At 42.6% G+C, this 21338-nt stretch overlaps 1 protein-coding gene across 4 annotated transcripts in view; it reads right to left on the bottom strand.

Moving 5' to 3' along the window:
• AIG1 (androgen induced 1) overlaps positions 1 to 21338 on the bottom strand; it is a 189680-nt gene that overhangs the window by 86061 nt on the left and 82281 nt on the right. For 2 of the 4 annotated variants that reach the window (XM_074948534.1, XM_074948537.1), the window contains one exon: positions 16573 to 17802. The exons of the other annotated variants lie outside the window; for them this stretch is intronic. In XM_074948534.1, coding sequence (XP_074804635.1) covers positions 17750 to 17802 — 53 coding nt within the window. In that variant the 3' untranslated portion in view covers positions 16573 to 17749. Of the gene's footprint in view, positions 1 to 16572; positions 17803 to 21338 lie in introns of those variants that run through there. 4 annotated transcript variants of the gene reach the window in all.

Raw genomic sequence — 21338 nt, 5'->3', positions numbered from 1 at the left:
TTGAATTCATATCAATTCTCCAATTTGTCCACGTCATTTGGAATTCTAATCCTGTCCTCCAAAGTGCTTGCAACCCTCCCACATTGGTTTCATCTGCAAATTTTATAAGATTTCTTTCCACTCCATTATCCAAAGTCATTAATGAAAATCTAGAATAGTATCAGATCCAGGACTACCCCAGCAGGACTCCGCTAGATATGCCCTCCCAGTTGGACAGCAAACCATTGATAACTACTCTTTGAGTACGGTCTTTCAACCAGTTGTGCACCCACCTTATAATAATTTCAGTAAATCTAGACTGCATTTCTCTAGTTTGCTTATGAGAATGTCATGAGGGACAGTGTCAAAAACCCTACTAAAATCAAGATGTATCATGTCTATGCTTCCCTCATCCAGTAATATTAGACCAATAATCCTGTCAAAAGAGAAAAATAGGTTGGTTTGCCATGATTTGTTCTTGGCAAATCCATGCTGCCTATTCATTATAACCTGTTATCCTCTATGTGCTTACAAATTGCTTGTTTAATAATTTTTTCTAGTATCTTTCTAGGTACTAGGTATTGAAGTTAAGCTGATTGATCTATAGTACCCAGGGTCCTCTTTGTTCCCCCTTTTAAGGATAGGTACTATGTTTGTCCTTCTCCAGTCCTGTGGGACCTCAACCATCCTCCATGAGTTCTCAAAGATTGCTTCAGCTAGTTCTTTAAGTACCCTAGGATGAATTTCATCAGGCTCTGCTGACTTGAATATATGTAACTTATCTAAATGTTCTTTAACCTATTCTTTCTGTATTTTGGCTTGTATTTCTTTCCTCTTATCAATATTAATTGTGTGGAGTATCTGGTCACATTTTAGTGAAGACTGAAGCAAACTATGCATTAAACAACTCAGTCTTCTTGATGTCATCAGTTACTAGCTCTTCTTCCCCACTAAATAGAGAACCTACACTTTCCTTCATCTTTCTCTTGCTTCTAATGTATTTAAAGAACCTCTTCGTATTGCTTTTCATGTCCCTTGCTAGCTGTATCTCATTTTGTGCCTTAGCCTTTCTGATTTTGTCCCTAAATGGTTGTGCTATTCTTTTGTACTCCTCCTTAGCAATTCATCTATGTTCCCACTTTTTGTAAGAGTCCTTTTTTATTTTCAAGTCATTAAAGAGCTCCTGTTGGTGCCATATTGTCATTGTATTATTCTTCCTAGCTCTCCTTCACATCGGGATAGTTTGCAGTTGTGCCTTTAATACTGTCGCCTTCAGGAACTGCTAGCTCTCCTCAACTCCTTTTTCCCTTAGATTTTCTTCCCATGGGACCTTACCTACTAGTTCTCTGAGTTTAAAGTCTACTTTTTTGAAGTCCATTGTCCTTATTCTGATGCTCTCGCTCCTTTCTTTCCTTAGAATCATGAAATATATAATTTCATGATCTGTTTCTCACATATTGCCTTCCAGCTTCAGATTCACAACCAATTCCTCCTTGCTGGTCAGAATCAAGCCTAAAATAGGTGTCCCCAATGCATTCCAAGAACTTACTGGAAATTTTGTGTTTTGCCATCTTACCTTTCCCACAGATCTCAGTGTAATTAAAGTCCCACATTACTACCAGGTCTTTTTTTGCCTATGTGCTAATATTTCCAGTTCTTCCTGTTTATTCCCCCTACTCCTTGCCTTATTAAACTATCATTAATTCAAAACAACCTTAGAAGATTCTTTAAAACTCTGGTAATTTTTAATGGTATTTTTAAATTATTTTTTTCAATAAATAGGTGAACATACTGCTCAAAATAAGTAAGCCACCAGTGAAATCCAGGCTGCACTGAAGTCCACGGCTAAACTCCCATTGTCTTCAGTGGGGGCAGGATTTCACTGTATATATGAAATGAGAAACTACATCAAGAGAAAACTAAACCGTAATACATTTTCCTTGTTTGAGAAGATATGTTTTCAGCATGAAAGGGATAAAGGGATTAACATAGTTATTAAACATTTTTCAGAGGCAGGAATCCATATTCATATATGTTTTATAAGTTTTATAAGTGGACCTAGTACTCCATACCATCCAGTATAAACTATCACAATCCAGACAGACACAAATTTATCCTGAGAAAAATATTTTAAAAATTAGACCTATTTCACCAAGAGCCATCCAAGAAGTAAGCTCTGAAAGCGAAGATTTTGCTTAACTTCATCAAAATGACTTGGAAGAAAATAGAGAGTGAGATCTTCACCCGCACTCCAGCCTTTTCACGCTGACTAAAAAAGGCAGAGGGGCCCTACAAGCTCTGTAAACTCCCAGAGAAGGATTCCCCCAGCACAGACACCGGGGGAACAGCTGTCAGGCTACTCTTCCATAGATCACCTCACAAGTCCTAATGTAGGGGGCATTCCAGGGCTGGAATGGCATCATGTAACACTGGGATTCCGGACAGAGTTGCAATCCATAGGGCAGCCCGGAGAGTATGCCATAAACTTATGCAGGGCCCTGGCCCTGTTCACCCTGGAGACCTCTTGGTCCTCTGGAGCAGCCCAGGATTGAGGGTATAAAGGTGGCTCAGAGACACCTTTGTTGCTGGGCTGCAAGTTGTGTGCTGTGTCTCTTAGGCTCTGTCTATGCAGCAATTGGGAGGGTGCTTCCCAGCGTGGGTAGACAGATGTATGCTTGAGCTTGCATGCTAAAAATAGCAATGGGGTCAAAGTGGCATTGAGGATGGCATCAGCTAATTACCTGGGTACCGTCCCACCCGAACCTCAGGCTACGTACTCAGGTGGCTAGCCCAAGACAATGCCTGCGTCACTGCAGCCACACTGCTATTTTTAACACGCTGGCTGCAGTAGAGCTAGCACAAGTCTGTCTGCCTGCACTGGGAAGCACCCTGCCAGCTGCTGTGTAGACATAGCCTTAGAGGCATAGTTCCTACAACTCATGGTTTAAAGCCGTGGTTCTCAACCTTTTTCATACTATTTTTCACTCCAGGACCCACTTCCAGATCTAGTGAAGAATCCCCTCCACCCACTTAACAATATGGGAAGGGCAGGGTGGTTATGACCCCCTGATTGCTGTGCATGACCTTCAGGTCAAGAACCCACATCGTTGTCATCTATATGGTTAGATGAAACTTGATATAAGCTATTTCATTGGGGAAGGGATAAAATTAAACAATAAAATAATGAAGAGTGATTTTTTAATGATTTCTTTACTTTGCATCTGTGGCTTTTCTTTACCCTTAACTTCAGAACTCCTGACTTGAACAAAGACTCCATGGAGACAAACATGACAAACTCAATTAATTAAATTTCCCCTTTCAGAAGTATAATTTACGGTTGTTTCTAAAGTTATCTTGCACAAACTACTGCAGCAACAAACATAAGACCCTGCTGATCACAAGATCCTCCCATTGGCTCATCTAATATCATCTACAGTATGGAAGGTTAATAAAAAATGTCTAAAGATGAAACACTAAAACTAGTGCCAAAAGTAATTTGACTCAGTCATTCTTTCTAGAAGCTAATGCCTAGCTAGCCAGAGGTCCAGTCTGAGATTCTTACTCCTGACTTCAAACAGATTTTATATTTGCCAGTGGTCACTAAATTCCAGTAAAGATTTAAAACTCCTTAAGACACAATATACTACACTTCATTTTCTCTTCAAAATGTCTAAGAAGTGCCATTTTTAATATAAAAACTTTATTAACAGAATAGAAATTGGCTGAGTGAAACGTGCATGTGACTGAATGAAAGAAAGACAGACAGACATTCTACTTCTGATTCAGCTTGTACTGAAAGTTTCTGGGTACGTAAGAACTTACAAACCCAAACCAGGGCCTTTAAAAAAAGAAAAAAGCTAAAACACAAATGTCCAAAAGTAACCAGAAGAAAAACTTCTGTTTAGCTGGAGTTAAAGTTGTAATTCCATATCAGTAACTTAAGGGAAAAATTGTAAAAGAACATTGAAATTGGGGGGCATTTAGAAAGCCATACAATTTTTGGTTAAGGTCAAACTAAAAAAACTGGAAAGTATGAAGATGCAGAGTTCTGTATTCCCTGCCTCTGTATTCATTCTAAACAGACTAGTAAGGAGTGGTCTATTGGCTGGGGAAGGCCACAAGATCTCTGCCTGCTCTGATCCAGTGATCCAAACCTTTTCTTAGGGGAAGTAGAGTGGCAATTGTCTTTATTCCTGTCAGTAGGCTGTGTAACGGGGTATACTGGCCCTTTAAGACTGAGCTGGGAAGTCTCTGGGGCAATATTACTCCTTTCTAGGTATAGTGTCTTAAAAAAAGACAGAACTGTGGGACAAAGGAACTGATTACCCTGAAAGAGGAAGTGGTCTCAGAGTGGCAGTTTGGGGTTTGGGAAAGTATCCAGGCCGCTGACTCTGTGTAAGGCTTGGGACCAGGGATTTGAGCGTGGGCAGGGCAAGACTCCCCTACAACTTAACCAGAACGAATCCTGGAAAATGAAATCCCAGGGTCTGCTGTAGACCACTACAGAAAGGCATACTTGGAGAGGCTGCAAGATAGCAGTTGCTCCTTCCTAGTAACTTAGGAGAGTGTGGAGGGAACTGGAACTGCTGCTAGATCCTGAAACAGGGAGAACGCTGCTTAATTTGACTTTAACTGCCAAACCTCTGGGGAGAGCCTGGTTACCCACCAGGAACACTCGGCAGGAAGAAGCCCTGTGGGCAGGCCATTCTCTAACTATATTACAAAAATTTTCAGTTTGTTTGTTTAGACTTTACCGCAAGAGCTCTGGGGAGAGAAATCCCTCCAGTGAGAGGCTGTACTGCTTGTTTTTAAAATAGCTTAATAAGCAAGACCTCCAGGGAACACTGGTCCGTTACAGGCTGGAATAGCACACTCAGCGGGAATGGATTCCAAGGTTCATGCAGAATCAATGAGATAATTAGGTTAATGCAACCCCCCATGTGCCCAAATATCCGGCCCCTCATCCCAAGATAACAAGAACACTGTACTCCAGCACAGGGTACATCTTCAAACTGAGAAAATGTGAATCATATCCCCACAACACTGTACCATACCAGACATAGAATCACAGGACTGGAAGAGACCTCGAGAGGTCATCTATTCCAGTCCCCTGCACTCATGGCAGGACTAAGTATTATCTAGGCCTTCCCTGACAGGTATTTGTCTAACCTGTTCTTAAAAATCTCCAATGATGGATATTCCACAACCTCCTTGGGTAATTTATTCCAGTGCTTAACCACTCTGACAGGAAGTTTTTCTTAATGTCCCACCTAAACCGCCCTTGCTGCAATTTAAGTCCATTGCTTCTTGTCCTATCCTCAGAGATAAAGGAGAACAATTTTTCTCCCTCCTCCTTGTAACAACCTTTTATGTATTTGAAAACTGTTATCATGTCCCCTCTCAGTTTTCTCTTCTTCAGACTAAACAAATTTCCCTTCCCAATATACCCTCATAGGTCATGTTTTCTAGAACTTTAATCATTTTTGTTGCTGTCCTCTGGACTTTCTCCAATTTGTCCACACGTTTCCTGAAAAGTGGCACCCAGAACTGGACACAAGACTCTTGTTGAGGCCTAATCAGCACAAAGTAGAACGGAAGAATTACTTCTCGTGTCTTACTTACTGACATTTACAGGCCTGATTAAGCTCTCAGTATAATAAAGGACAAATCAAATGTTGCTAATTTTATTACAAGTCTCACAATATTTGGTGTTTTGCTTGAATCCTGAAGCTGAGGTATTATGTGATTAGACAAGAATCTCAGCTTTCACTAAAAAAAACAACCACCCCACACCAAGTCCCCCTCCCCAACCAACCAAACAAAAAACACAAGAAGTTTCTAGCCCTCATGGTTGTGGAGAATAGCTTGAAAAAAAACGAACCCTATAGACTAGATGCATCCGATGAAGTGAGCTGTAGCTCACAAAAGCTTATGCTCAAATAAATTTGTTAGTCTCTAAGGTGCCACAAGTCCTCCTTTTCTTTTTGTGAATACAGACTAACACGGCTGCTACTCTGAAACCTATAGACTATGACACCAAGAGGCAAATAAATAGCTCTATAAGTTATTATTTTTAACTCTGTCATTATGTTTGGGATCCAACTCATTTTTTTAAATGCTGGGGGCTAGTGATGCTAATAAGATTACTGAAGAACAGGAGCAGGGTCTAAAAGAAAGATACCTAGTGTGTACTAATACCTACCTGCATTATATACCCTGGGTTTATCTAGGCTTTCCACCAGGTGTGGGAGCCTAGGTAAAGGAATACTCTACTAATATGTGTGGCAGATGAGATGAATGCTTGTGGTCAATCTTATAATTATAACATACCTCACACGGCTTTTTACCTTACTATAGCAAAGTATGAAAATTAAAAGTCATGACATTTTGCCTTTTGTCTTTAAGCAGAAAATACATATGTGCCTATTTGGCTCTGATCACATCGGCTTTTTTGTTTTAAAATGCTTCTGCTCAATGCAAGTTCAGTCATTGGAAGACGGATGTGATGGAATGATGAATAAGCTGTACCCCGGTGCCCTTGGACATACAATAGAGAAAGGCTTCCTGGTGGCACTTTACTCTCTGTAACTGGCTTTGGGGAGGAAAATTCCTTGAAAGCAGCACAACATTCAGCAAAAGTAACAGAAAGAGAATACGTAGGAGGGGAACAAATCAGTTAACAAATCTTCATTTCAGATATGGTAGATAAAGTATGGCTAGCTAACTAAACTACTACTATTAAAATGGCACACTGATTGCCAAATTCAAATGTTCAGGTTGAAAATATTCCTCTTAATTTTGAGCTTTACCGTCACCTTGAACTGTCTGGAGGTTTAAAAATGTCCCCTTGGGTTTTCAGTGTGCATTGATGATACTCAGAAAAGCATGCTACTCTCATTGCTGTTTTAGGGACAGTATCACATCTAAAGAAACAGCATGGGCATTGATCAATGGAGACTTTCCAATAATCTTTATTCACATGGGTCAAGAAAAAAGGTGGCTGGACTTTCCTTGAGGAACGCAAGGATGCTTGAGGAGCACATTGGAATGTGTCAAGAATACCCCCTGCAAGCACTTCAATGAAAAATGTCTTTCAGGTGTAATTTTCTGTGTGTTTGGTGTTTCTGAGGAAGGTCACGCTGTTTGACTATGCCGGGTCCATATTCATTTGCTTTGAATTTGTAGCTGGACTGTTAACAGTACTCCAACATGACTTCTAAACCAGGAAGCTAAGTTTAACTAGCCAGGCACCTAGACAAGTCAATGGATTTAAGGAATATGAAGTGGATCCTGTATATCATCATCCATTCACCTCTCAACAAGTCTGAAAAAGAAAAAGGTAGAAGCGATGTATATAAAAGTTACTCATTGAGTGCTTTGCTTGTGGCAAGATTCCAGCTCCAGCTCAAACAGCTAGTCTCTCTTACGGAGCCTGGAGGTTCCCAAAACTTAATAAAGAAGGAAGCAGCTGGATCAGCATTCAAAATGTCTTCCAAGACTTCATTGTGGACCAGCACAAAAAGCTAATGAAGCTCCTGCTCCTTTCAAGCCCAGCAGAGACCCAGAGGGTCCATCAATTGAATCCCAAGGGTTAAGGTGGGCTTTCTCCATGCGCTAACAACAGTTAATACAGTCCCTGACTCAGATCTATCCAGGTCATCCCAGCTCTCCCTGGGTAGCCAGGAGATAAGCTCACCAATTCCCTCCCAGCACTTCTCATCAGCGAGGTTCATACATTCATAAATAATGTCAGAAGGGACCACTGTGATTATCTAGTCCGACCTCCTCTATAACACAGGCCCTAGGACTTCCCTGATTTAATTGTTGTTTGGACTAGAGCATAGCTTTTCGAAAAACCTCCCATCTGGATTTAAAATTTTCCAGAGATGGTGACTCTATCACAACCCTTGGTTAGTTGTTCCAAGCAGGTTTAGCAATTGCCTCTGCTATGATAATAGCAGGAAGGAGAGGGATTTTATTGTGCTCAGGCTCCCAACCCAGTAGCCTTCTCTTTACATCTTCCTCTTACATGAATCCCAGCTGGAATCTCTCTCTTGCGTCATCAAATCTGATAATTTATCTGGGGTGGTCCTTACCCTTTTCCCATCTGTTGGCTGCTAACCCTTTCCCACACACTCTGAGTGTGCAGTAGGTATGCCCTATCAGACTCATGTAAAATTAGAGTTACCAAAAGGAACGGGCCATTTGTTACTAAAAATGATAGTGTATCAGAGTCTTTATTCTTCCTCCCTCCTCATGTTGATATTTCACCTTGGGTCTGTCCTATGAAATAAATAATAGTGCCACCTCATTATGTTTTAATGTGTTGTAGTTCATATCTGAAAAGGTCAAAAACTAAAAATAATCTAACTAGGCCATCTATTCTACAACTGTTCTATTTAAAAGTAGCTGAGTATGTGTACATGCACGTGAGTTGGTAACAGTGGGAGTTGAAATTCAAACTCAAACTTGACTCTGTATGGCTGCAACTTCACTTGGATACTGACAGTTCACAACAATCTCTGTTTTTGCAAAGTCATAATTTGCTGCCATGGAAAGAATTCCATTAGCAGAAAATAAATGTGTTGCCTCAAATCTTCAGGGAAAGAAATATTCCAGGAGGAGGAGAATTTTTTTTTCCGAGCAATTCCAAAAAAGAAGAAGCCAGAAAAACAGGGAGGGGGAGGAGGGGAGTGGAGGTTGGGTACATGGTTTTCAGATGCTGACGTGGAAGATAAATAACCAAGGCTTGGGCAATAAAATTAAAACACTAATATTGTTCCTTCCAGCGCAAGGCCCAAATCTAGGTTCATCACAGGGCATATCTGATATAAAAACTCTTTGTAGAACTATCTTTTGATGAATATTCAAGTTGTTCTTAGAAGAATACAGGAAGGGAATGGTTTGTAATCTGAAAAAGTTAGCAACAGGAAGAAAATGAAATGAAATAACCGAGACACAGTTTTAAAATGGTAAATGTTTCCTTTTGAAAGTCATATTGGGACTGGTGAAAAGTGCCAGATTAATAGCCCAGGGGAGTGAAGTATTCACAGAACAACAACAACAACAACGTGAGCGGTGCTAATATACAATCTGCCTCAACCATACCCTGGAGGGATCACCTCAGGTGGTGTAAACTGTCATAGCTCCACTGCATTACACATATTGCATCTATTTCCCCATGTGAAGTATCCTCACACCTTCTTGTCAACTGTCTAAATGGGCCATCTTGATTATCACTACAAAAGTTTTTTTTCCTCCTCCTGCTAATAGCTCATCTTAATTAATTAGCCTCTTACAGTTTGTATGGCAACTTTCACCTTCTCTGTATGTACATCTATCTTCTTACTATATGTTCCATTTTATGAATCCGATGAAGTGGGCTGTAGCCCACAAAAGCTTATGCTCTAATAAATTTGTTAGTCTCTAAGGTGTGTGACAAAGTTCCTCCTCTACCTTGGTGGGTCTTGTGCTTATTGGCAGATTTGCTCCCCTCAGAGATTCACGGCAGCCCTCAGTTTGGCCGTTTTCGTGAACACACAGTCCAGGTCAACTCCTCCTGTGTCTGATCAGGAGTTGGGAGGTTTGGGGGGAAACCCGGGCCCACCCTCTACTCCAAGTTCCAGCTTAGGGCCCTGTGGAATGCAGCTGTCTATAGTGCCTCCTGGAACAGCTGTGCAACAGCTACAACGCCCTGGGCTACTTCCCCATGGCCTCCTCCCAACACCTTCTTTATCCTCACCATAGGACCTTCCCTCCTGGTGTCTGATAATGCTTGTACACCTCAGTTCTCCAGCCTTCTCACTCTCAGCTCCTAGTGCCTCTTGCTCCCAGGTCCCCACACACACACCACAAACTGAAGTGAGCTCCTTTTTAAACCCAGGTGCCCTGATTAGCCTCCCTTAATTGATTCTGATAGCAGCTTCTTGATTGGCTGCAGGTGTTCTAATCAGCCTGTCTGCCTTGTTTCCAGAAAGTTCCTAATTGTTTGGGAACCTTCCCTGTTACCTTACCCAGGGAAAAGGGACCTACTTAACCTGGGGCTAATATATCTGCCTTCTATCACGTTCCCTTCATTTGACCGTTTGATCACACTCCTGTCCCTGTTATTTCATTAGTTGTCCCCCGTACTCATTTGGTTTCCAGGTCCTGTGGATCCTCCTCTTAGGCTGGGGGGGGGATCCTTTAGCAGTGGGTGGGCTTTGCCCGCCCACTTCCCTGATACCAATAGGATCACTCTCCTGTAACCATCTGGCCTGACCCTGTCACAGGTGCCACAAGTACTCCTGTTCTTCTCACTGCAGCGAATGGAGCTCTGACAATTTACAGCAATTGAAGATCTACCCCTGTCAGTTTTTCTGACAATTTAATTCTTGGCCTCTTTGCTGAGACTGCCAAGAGAGTTCCCAGTTAAGTTTCCCTATGTCCTGCCCTTCTCCTTTATAGGCCCAATTCTGTGAAATGCTTTTCAACATGAATTGAGGGCACTCAGCACCACCCAGAGTTGGGACCATCATTTGATTCATTGAACTGAAATACTACAGCCAGCTCAAAGCCTGCCCAAACCAGGCCTGAGATATGGTAAGCAGGATTCACTGTCAAATATCAACCATCAGAAATATCAACTCAGTAGAAAGGGTCAACAAATATGTTATGCTTTGTTCCTTAATATCATCCATGCCAATGTAAGTTAGGAAGAGACACCTCATTATAAGGAAAAATCCACTCCAGACATTTACCTGGTGTTCGCCCACTACTATTATTAAAATTATTGTCAGCAGTAGTGTGAAAGTATGAAATGAAGGTTAGAGAAAATGTTATTTATGCTAAGGAATCTGATCCCACATCTCTAAATTATTTTTCTTGCTGTCCTCATATTTTGTCCTTGGCCTACTGTACATCATATACTGTATTTGGGTCCAGGAAGGATGAAGGCGATTAAAATAGAGACCTTTTTATTGGTAGTATAAACACACACATACACACAGCCCCAATCAAAACTTTCCTTTACAACCAGAGGGAAACCTTCTGAGATTCCTCAGAAAATAGGTTTAATTTTTATTGAGACAAGCTGTAGTACTGTTTTAAAGAGAATGCAAATTGAAAATTATTAGACAGTTTTGCACACCAGTCCTTTTTTTTTTTTTTTTTTTTTAAAGCATAATTCTGAAGATGCCAGGGGGAATTCTGAGTGTAGGGAACCATCTTCATATTTTTTGGAATGTCACAAGTGGACAGTCCAAATTCTAGTCCACTGTAACAAAACCAAAGCAAGAGTTCTTCAAGAGACTTATGCCCTTCTCCCTTTCCAAATTCCTACTATTTTGGTAGTAAGGACATTTCCTATTTTACAGAAATTGAGTAAGGACAGAAATCATGTTTAGAATCAAACAGCCCCAGTCTTGCAAGTTGATCCACATACACAGACGTATTGCGTTCAGAGGGAACCCCACTAAAGTCACAGTACCGTGAACTGGGCTGCAGGATCAGGCCTTTGTAACTACACTAATAGGCTTTTTAATTACTACTTTTTAAAAATTAACGGTAAATAGATTTGTGCACAATACAAATATCTTGTACAAGGGAGGGTTTTAGATATACAAGATAAGGGAACATCGCTGAACTTAGGCAATATTAGTTACAGTATACATTAAAGAGCCATACTCTTGTATAAGGTATATTAATGATTTGTTTTCAATCACTTCATCCCACTTGGTCCATTTTTCCTTCACTAGTTTACCTGTTAACATATGTGTTATATGTCTTTCAATTTCTCTTATTCTTGTTAAGCATATTTCTGTGCTCTATAGTGAGTTTTTATTTCTGCGACCACAGAAATCAGGTATAACTACTGTGCTCTTATTTTCCTCTTTAGTCTATTGCATTCTGTTAATTTTTAAAGCCAAGGTTAATTGAGGAGTAAAAACCACAACATCTATGTGTGAAAGGAAATGAGGGATGTTTATAGTTGTGAGAAGTCAGAAAATTGAGGGGGGGGGAAAATACCCTCATCACTTATAATTGGATATGATTGATTAAAAAGGACTGTCTCATTCATACCCACAAATGAAACAACTCCAACCTCCCCGAGGTTCTATATTTAACATAAATTAAAAAAAAAACTCCTGAAATTTTTATCTCAAGTTAAATGAAAAATCAAAGTGCTGACATGATACATTTTAGAACAGACCTATCATTCCAAATGAGAAATTAGTTAACAGATTACACAGAACTCTGTAGCTTCTCTATTCCTCCCCAAACCATAGCCTTCCGGCAGGAGTACCACCAATACATTCCCTCAGAGGCATGGGTTACAACCAACACTCTCGTCCCTTGTGAAGAGTGACATCTGTAACTGGTATTTTAGCTGGGAAATCATCTGCTATTGTCTCAATTCTGCTGGCACAGCAGGTGAAAATCAGGAGCAGCTGTCCCTCTGGGTCGGCATACTCCTTCAGCAGGCCATTGTTTGCACGACCAGTGACTGCAAGGAGGGCAGGTTTAAATTCTGGCTAATGTTCCATGGGAGCCTCCTGGTCAGGGGCTCACTGGGAGATTTGATCAATCAATGCACCCCTTGGGGCTCCTGGCCACACCTCTTCCCCAGTCAGAGGCTGTGCTGCTGACTCCCTGGAGAAGTGGGGTGTGCAGGCTCTTGGCACCAGCCCTCCTGATCATCTCCTCCCGGCAGATTTTCTGCTGAGAGCAGCCCTATGCTCAAGTTGGTTGAAGCCAGCATATCCCAGGGCTAAATTAAGCCCGAAGTCTTGCAGATGGAGAGTACACAAACAGAAATTAAGAAGTTCGTTTTAAATAAACCATAGAAACATACAAAGCAAGAGAATGTACAGTGTGTAGATTTTTGATGTGTCAAGCTTCATCCCTTTTGCATGGTACAGAACAAACTACCCTGCGAAGGACCGGAAGATAAATCAGACATCACTTCTGTAGAAACACAACAACTTCTGAGAGAGTAGTATGTCTATGCACACGGATAGATACGGGCTAATGTCTATAAATAGCTCCAACCTGGCAGCACTGGAGCAGCAACAGAAGCTAGACTGTGGCAACAGCCAGCTTTGCTATGGGACTCTTAATCTTAATGCCATCCTGCTTCTTGTCCTCGGAAATGCACTGAAAATGGGTCTGGCTCATCCAAGCTTTATCATTCTTTTCAACATGGTTTCATCGGGCAATCCTAGTAATTTTTCAATGTCATATTTAAATATTGCATTATTTGGTCTTTATTTCAAGCCAATGCAGCAACCTATCAATACCCAGATTTCACTGTAAACACACAAATGTCAAGTAACAGTATTTTTAAATGCAGTTTATATACATGTTCAATTAAATGCTGTTAGGCATGCAAAGTGTGCTATGTTATGCTATGGAACAGTGTAGAAACAGTATAAAGAAACCTTACATTGAAAGAAATCAGATCACACAATCCCATAGAAACAAAACACCCATCCACTCTCTTTGGGTGCTATTTCTTTGTTATTTTAAATTGATTTACATTGGTTATGCATTCAGGATTAATTTCACCCCATCCCACTAAAACAATCAAACCAACCTAAATCCTGAATATATGGGCTTCAGCATTCTTGTAAAGTTGAATGCATTAATATTTGCAAAGCACTTTGAGATATTCTGAAGTGGAAATATGTATTATTATTCTCTTTATTAGCTAAGCTAGCGTGCAGTTGAAAAATCTGGTGCAGTTAATTGTTTGCTTTTCATTAATCTGGCAAAAAAATAGGCCAGGTCCTCAGGTGCAGCTCACCTATGCTCAGCATGGTAGGGTGGGGTGGAGGGTGAGAGAGCAAGGAGCAGAGGGCTTAGGTAACTTTATACCACCTTTCCATCCCACTGATCGTGGGGGCAGATGGGAGAGAATTTGTTCTCTAGCACAAATTAGAGTAACTTTAAGGGTGTTATAGCTTATACTGGCAGTAACTGCCCTATAGATTCCAATTTGTTGGTCCAGGACTGCATTCCAGTCACACACCCCAAGTCCCAGTGGGCCCCTATGCTGGGCTGAAGTGGGGCAGGAACTGGTGATCCTATCCTGGGATTTCCCTACATCGGCAGAGTCGCCAGCTATCTATGTAAGTCAGTTATCCCTCCAGTTTGTGGTACCAGACTGGCAGTAAAAGGACTGAGCAGGGATCTAGATCTGGCTAATTATTTTCATTGAGATTCACCAGTAGTGCAAGTTTTCAGAGCAATAGTTGGATGCAGGAAGCAGAGAGAAAGGGCACTCTGACCACAAGATCAGCTACGCCCACCAGTGTAAATCAGAGACCATTTTTTTTAATGCCAAACGATATTAAGTAGTCTCTTCTTTTATTGTGAAAAGTTCTAGAGTAATATCACTTGAAACTTGTAGGATTCTCTTTTCCCTCTGTTACGATACAGCATTTACGGGATCTATAATATATAGGTGGTATGTTCTGTATATAATCCAGTTTGATATAAACAGCTTTCAGGTTCACTGGGAGATGCTCTTCTCTACACAGTAATACCCGCTAAGAGGCTGTATTGTATTATGTTACTTGGTAATGGTATTTCCAGAAAAAAATGAATTACACATTAATAAAGCAATGAAAGTATGCAGGTAACCATGGCTACTGTTGTGGACTCAATAACATCTCTTATACAGCTGTTAACATTTGTATTATTGCCAATTAAGCTGCAGAGATCAGATTTGAAAAAGGGCTAGCAAACAGTAATTTCTCATCTGAAGGAAGTAAATGCAGGCTTCTACATCAGATTACATTATATTTTGTCTTCTAAACAGGCACATCCTTCTTCCAACGTTCAAATTAATACTGAGAAGTAATGAAAATATAACCCCTCCATGGCCATCAGTTACATAACTTGTGTGTCAGTAACATGTTTCACCCATGCTACCTTTTATTTAAGTTATCTAAATTATACTTCCTGTTCTGATGTCCCACACAAACTATGTATCTGTAACTGGACTTCCACAAAGCCTCTTGAAGAGTCTCTTGAATACATGCAAGAGGCTTCTCAGTCCCTTTAAAAATGTGCAACCAAAATGCTAGTGTTTCTGTAACTGATCATAACAGCTGCCCCTTCCACTTGGTGCCTCAACCAGACGTCCTGGTCACCAAAAAGTGTTACTGCAAAGAAAGTCTGAAGGAGCTGGGAAGAGGAAGAGGCAGCACTTTCCCCTTGGACAGTGTTTGCATTTTCGAAGTGTTCCTTCTCACATCACCTTTCTGTTTATGGGTCAGATTTTCTCCTCCCATCGCCCAAATAATCATAGAGGAGAGGGCATCCCTGGGGAATTTACCCCTGGTAAAAAAAAATGTACAAAATAAAATTGTGCACTTGAGATATTTTGGAAGTAGCTGCCAAACAAGTTGAAAGAGCATCTAGAGGGCTATATTAGGAACCCGAGAACCAGTGCACCTTGAACCAGCTTCCAGTAACACCACTAAAACGAAGATAATGAAAAATGACAACTGTAAGCAGGATGAAGAAGAACCTGGAGCAACTGCCCCAAAATCTCCCTCCACAAGACTGCACCCCCCGCATCCCCAGAGATTGAGTCACTTTGTCCTCCCAACAGAATTACCAAAATCTCTCCGAGTTTGAATCACATATGAATCTCTATCCTGTATGAGTTTGTGTTCCATGCCTGCTTTGGAGAGGAAGAAAGATTTCTTCATTAAGGCACTAGGCTAGGACTGGATTTAATTCCAGCTCTGCCACAAACTCCCTGTGCCACCTCATGCAAGTCAATCTCTGTGCCTCAGTTCCCGATCTGGAAAACAGAGATAATAATGCTTCCTTTCTCCCACCCTTAATCTGTTCTGTCCATTTAGACTGTAAGGTCTTTGAGGCAGAGTGTACGTACAATGCCCAGCACAATGGGGCTCTGATCTGAGCTTCTGGCTGCCACTCTAATATAAATTAATCAATAGAAATAATAATATTGTTTTAAAAAGTGATGCTTGACTTTAGAGAGTTTTGGGTACTTATGACATTCTGGGATGCAATCCAGACCTGTGAGGGGTTGTGTCACCACTTGTCCTGCAACTTGGGGAGCCTCACTATGCTTTTGCTGCTGTAGCTCCCAATGTGGGCTCCTCACAAATAGCCAAGCAGCATGCAGGTCACACCCTGAGTGTCTGTGCATAGCTACAGCCCTAGTCCAGCAACTCTGACTCCAGCAGCCTGTCATCAAACACCAGCCACACTCTGGCTTCCAGAAGCCTTGGTCAGTACTTGGAGGGTGACCTCAAAACACCCCCCATCCAGGATTTCTCCCCCAAAAATGTGTGTTTTGTGCTGTCCAGCCTCTCCTGGATCGTCCAGATATATCAGGTCCATTGCCCCTCTAAGGGGATCAACATACAGCTGTCTGCTACCCAAATAGTGTTACCCAAACAATTCACAACGCTGGATTAGTTTTGATTAAAGAATAAAGCACATTTATTTACTCACAAAGAGATAGATTTTAAGTGAGTACAAGTAATGATGCATTAAAGTCAGAAATGGTTACAAGAAAAAGAAAGATAGAATGCTTCCTAAACTTAACAAGCTGGACTTGTGGTAAGGGACTTCGCCTTGTTCCCAGTAACACTGCTGACCAAACTCTCAGGCCAGGATCTACTCCCAAAGTCCAACAGCTGTTTCTCTTTGTCGTCTTAGGTGAAAAAAGAGGTGGTTAGGGAGAGAGAACTTGAGGTGTTTTTGCCCCCTCGCTCTCATAGTCCAGTCCCCCTTTGAGATGCATTTTCTTCTAGGTTACCCCTCAAAGTCAAGTTTATTCAAACAGTAAAGGAGGCAACATGGTGTCTAGTAGTGAAAGCGGTTCCATGCTGTTTCTTCTAACGTCTGTTTGCAAAAATGAAGATTTTTCTTGTCTCCTGTCTTCCCTCCCTCACTGTCTGAGGACCCTGTTTACAACATATACGTAAACTGAAGTAAACCCACATTCCTTTAAGACCTGCTTGGCCAGTTCTGCCTAACTGGGGCTATGTGTGTTTGAACATGTGCCACCATCATCATTCAGGAGCAATTTATAACTTTACATATATTGCTAGATACATTTCACCATGATATTATTGACCAGAAAGTTATTAAGTTTTCAAATGAAACCTCACAAGGCATATTTGGTATGAAGATTATAACAATTGTGTGTAGAGTGTGAATATAGGGGTGCATTCTATCACAGTGCTGCTACCATGTGCTTTTTGGGGCACACCAGAGGCAGACAGAGAGCAGAGATCAAATAAAAAGACTCAAGAGCCCTGAGGAAATTCATGATTGTGAATTCAGGGAGGCAGCTAACACAAAATGAAGATCACAGGGAAAACATATTCATGCTTCTTGAAGCTTTGCATAGGCAGGGAGGGTGGGAAGAAAAAAACCCACCTCTCTGCAAAGGATGACACTGCATGATACACTTCACAGGAAATCAAATAAAACCAAAATTGCACATGATGGCCTGGAATAAAGTAGAGGGCAAATTTTCAATATACACTATGTAATTTAAACATTTCTCACTTCCCTTTTGAGCTTTCTCCTCAGCAATGTACAGGACATACGATTATCAGTTCCATGTTCTGTGGCTCTTCCCAGCTGACTACCATGATCATGTCTTTATTTCAATATTTGGTTTCCTCTTCATTGATTCCTCTCTGTCTTGTACTGTGAGCAACTTGCACCTTTATCACCTTTTCTCTTAACTTCTGACACACCCAGTTCTTCCTCCATCCCTCTTTCTTCTTCTGCTTCATCTGCAGTTCCTCTGCCTTCCATCTACTGAAATGTTCTCAACCTTATTTTCTGATCCAAGAATACACACATAAATATGCATATGTACATATATCTTTTTAAAAAGATTTTCAGCCAACATGAATTATCCATGTTTGCTAATGGAAATCTCAATAAAACTTTGTATTAAAGAAATTCTGAGTATTACGTTTAAATAAAAGAAAATGGCTTACAGAAAATGATGTCATTTTCCTGTTCTTAATCTGAACATGGCAGATATTTTTAAGCCACTTTATAAGTTTCTTTTCTAACCAGTTTTATGGAGATACATACTTCACCCTTCCCATAAATAGTTCATAAAACTTTTCTACACTGCCTACTGTATTTGCAGAAGAAGCCACAAAAACATGTATGGCTGTGACTCAGCAGATTGGAATGCTGCATACAGGGTTTATGAAAAACTGGTAAAGTTCAAGATGATAAAATAAAACTCCAAAAGTCCTACTGACCAAATTAAATTCCTTCCTCGGGAAGTGAAGTTAAGGATGTAATTTGCATTTGAGTCCACTTCAGATAAGGGAGAAAAAATGGTTACTCACCTTCTTGTAACTGTTGTTCTTTAAGATGAGTTGTTCATATCCACTCCAATTAGGTGTGCGCACTCTGCGTGCACAGTCATCGGAAAGTTTTTCCCCTAGCAGCACCCACTCGGTTGGCTGTGGAGCCCCCTAGAGTGGTGCCTTCATGGCATTCAATATATGACCCTGCTAATCTGGCGCCGCCTCAGTTCCTTCTTGTGGTTACTCTGACAGAGGGGAAGGTGGGTGGGTTTGGAATGGACATGAGCAACACATCTCGAAGAACAACAGTTACGAGAAGGTGAGTAACTGTTTTTTCTTCTTCTTCGAGTGATTGCTCATATCAATTCCAATTAGGTGACCCCCAAGCCTTGGGGTCAGAGTTATGGAATCGCTGATTGGAGCACCGCTCTGCCGAAAGCTGCATCATCCCTGGCATGCCGGATAATGGCATAATGAGAGGTGAACATATGTACCAAGGACCAAATTGCTGCCCTGCAGATTTCTTGTATTGGGACCTGGGCCAGGAACACCACTGATGAGGCCTGGGCCCTCGTGGAGTGTGCTGTAAGAGCCGGGGCAGGTATTTTGGCCAGCTCGTAGCACGTGTGGATGCATGAAGTGATCCAGGAGGATATTCTTTGAGATGAGACCAGGAGTCCTTTCGTCTGGTCTGCCACTGCTATGAACAACTGGCTCAACTTCCTGAACGGCTTAGTGTGCTTGATGTAGAAGGCTAGTGCTTGCCGAACATCCAGAGAGTGCAGCCTCTGCTCACGCCTACTGCCATGAGGCATACAGGCAGGAAAATGTCCTGACTAGTGTGGAAATGTGACACAACTTTAGGAAGAAAGGCCAGCTGAGGTCTGAGTTGCACTTTATCCCTGTGGGAAACCGTATAAGGTGGGTCTGAGGTAAGGGCCTTTAACTCAGACACCCTCCTTGCTGCGACTAGAAAGGCTACCTTCCACGACAGATAGAGAAGGGAGAAAGTTGTAAGTGGTTCAAATGGGGCCCCCATTAGCCTGGAGAGTACCAGGTTAAGGTCCCACGTGGGGACCGGCTGTCTGATCTAGGGATGTAGCTGTTCCAGACCCTTGAGGAACTGACCAACCATAGGGCTGGTGAAGACAGAGCATCCAGACGCTCCCGGGTGGAAAGCCAGGATAGCAGCAAGATATACCTTTCTGGAGGATGCTACCAGGTGCAGAAGATACTCTAAGATGAGAGGTACAGGTGACTGAACAGGGGCTGTACAACGCTCGTCACACCAACAAGTAAATCTTTTCCACTTTGTCAGATATGTGGCTCTAGTGGAGGGCTTCCTGCTGCCAATTAGAACCTCCCTTACTTGTTCTGAGCACAGAAGCTCCATGGGGTTCAGCCATGAAGCTTCCAGGCCATGAGGTGGAGGGACTGCAGGTCGGGGTGATGAAGGTGACCGTGGTCCTGAGTGATCAGGTTGGGTAGGAGAGTCAACGTCATTGGGGCGACCACTGATAGCTCCCGGAGTTGGTGTACCAATGTTGTTGGGGCCACACTGGTGCCACCAGAATTATCTCTGCCCCGTCCCTGAGGACCTTGAGTAGGGCCTTGTGCACAAGAGGTAACGGGGGAAAGGTGTAGAGCAGACAGCCTCCCCAGGGTACCAGGAATGTGTCCGTGTGAGCCTGGGCTGTCTCTCTGGGAGGAGCAGAACATTGGGCACTTTCTGTTGCTCCGGGTGGCGAACAGATTGACATGGGGAAACCCCCATCTTTGGAAGACCAAGTGTATGACATCTGGCCAGATGGACCACTCGTGATTGCAGAAGGACCTGCTGAGGTGGTCCGCCAGTGTGTTCTGAACTCCTGGTAGATAGCCCACTCCATTCACCTGGAAGCGTCCTATGCAAAACTCCCACAGCCAGAGGGCTTCCCTACATAGGGGAGAGGACCGGGCTCCATCCTGCCTGTTGAGGTAAAACATGGCAGTGGTGTTGTCTGTCAGAACTGCTACACACTTGACCTCGTAGTCAGGCCTGAAAGGTCTGGCATGCTAGTCGCACTGCCCCTCAGCTCCTTGATATTGATATGGAGGGTGAGCTAATCCTGCGACCAAAGGCCCTGCGTTTGGAGGTCTCCCAAATGTGTTCCCCATCCCAGAGTGTCCGTTACCAGGGACAAGGAGGGCTGACGACTGTTGAAGGGGACTCCTTCACACACCTACCAAGGGTTGAGCCACTACTGAAGGGACTCAAGCACCTGCCCCGGCACCGTGATCACTGAATTCAGGCTGTCGCATCCCGGGCAATAGGCCGAAGCAAGCCATGCATATAAAGGCCTGAGCCTCAGTCTGGCATGCCAAGTCACATAAGTGCAGGCTGCCGCGTGACCGAGGAGACTCAGGCATCCCCTTGCTCTGGTGGTCTGGTATTGCCTGAGGCCCTGAATGATGTCCGTCATGGCTTGGAAGCGGGACTCTGGGAAAAGCGTTCTTACTTGAACTGAGTCCAACACTGCCCCGATGAATTCTATTCTTTGGGTCAGTAACAAGGTTGACTTGTTCAGGTTGAGGAGGAGACCCAGTCTCTCGAATGTGGATCTGACCAATTGGACTTGAGACTCCACCTGCCTCCAGTGCGGCCCCTGAGGAGCCAGTCGTCGAGGTATGGGTATACCTGCACCTGTCTCCGACAGAGGAAAGCAGCCATGACCAACATGCACTTGGTGAACACTCGGGGGGCTGTTGAGAGGCCAAATGGAAGGACCGTAAATTTATAATGTTTGTGGTCAACCGCAAACCGTAGGAATTGTCTCTGTGCAGGCCGAATAGCTATGTGAAAGTACACGTCCTTCATGTCAAGGGAGGCGTACCAGTCTCCCGGATCCAGAGAAGGGATAATTGTGCCCAGGGAGACCATGCGGAACTTCTACTTTATCATGAACTTGTTGAGTCCTCACAGGTCTAGAATGGGTCTGAGAGCCCTGTTGGCCTTGGGGATTAGGAAACAGCAGGAATAGAATCCCTTGCCCAGAGGAACCTCCTCCA

This window comes from Natator depressus, chromosome 3, assembly GCF_965152275.1.
Source record: "Natator depressus isolate rNatDep1 chromosome 3, rNatDep2.hap1, whole genome shotgun sequence".
Classification (NCBI taxonomy): Eukaryota; Metazoa; Chordata; order Testudines; family Cheloniidae; genus Natator; species Natator depressus.
The sequence above is the reverse complement of the archived record's forward strand: the minus strand, read 5'-3'. Positions and strand labels throughout refer to the sequence as shown.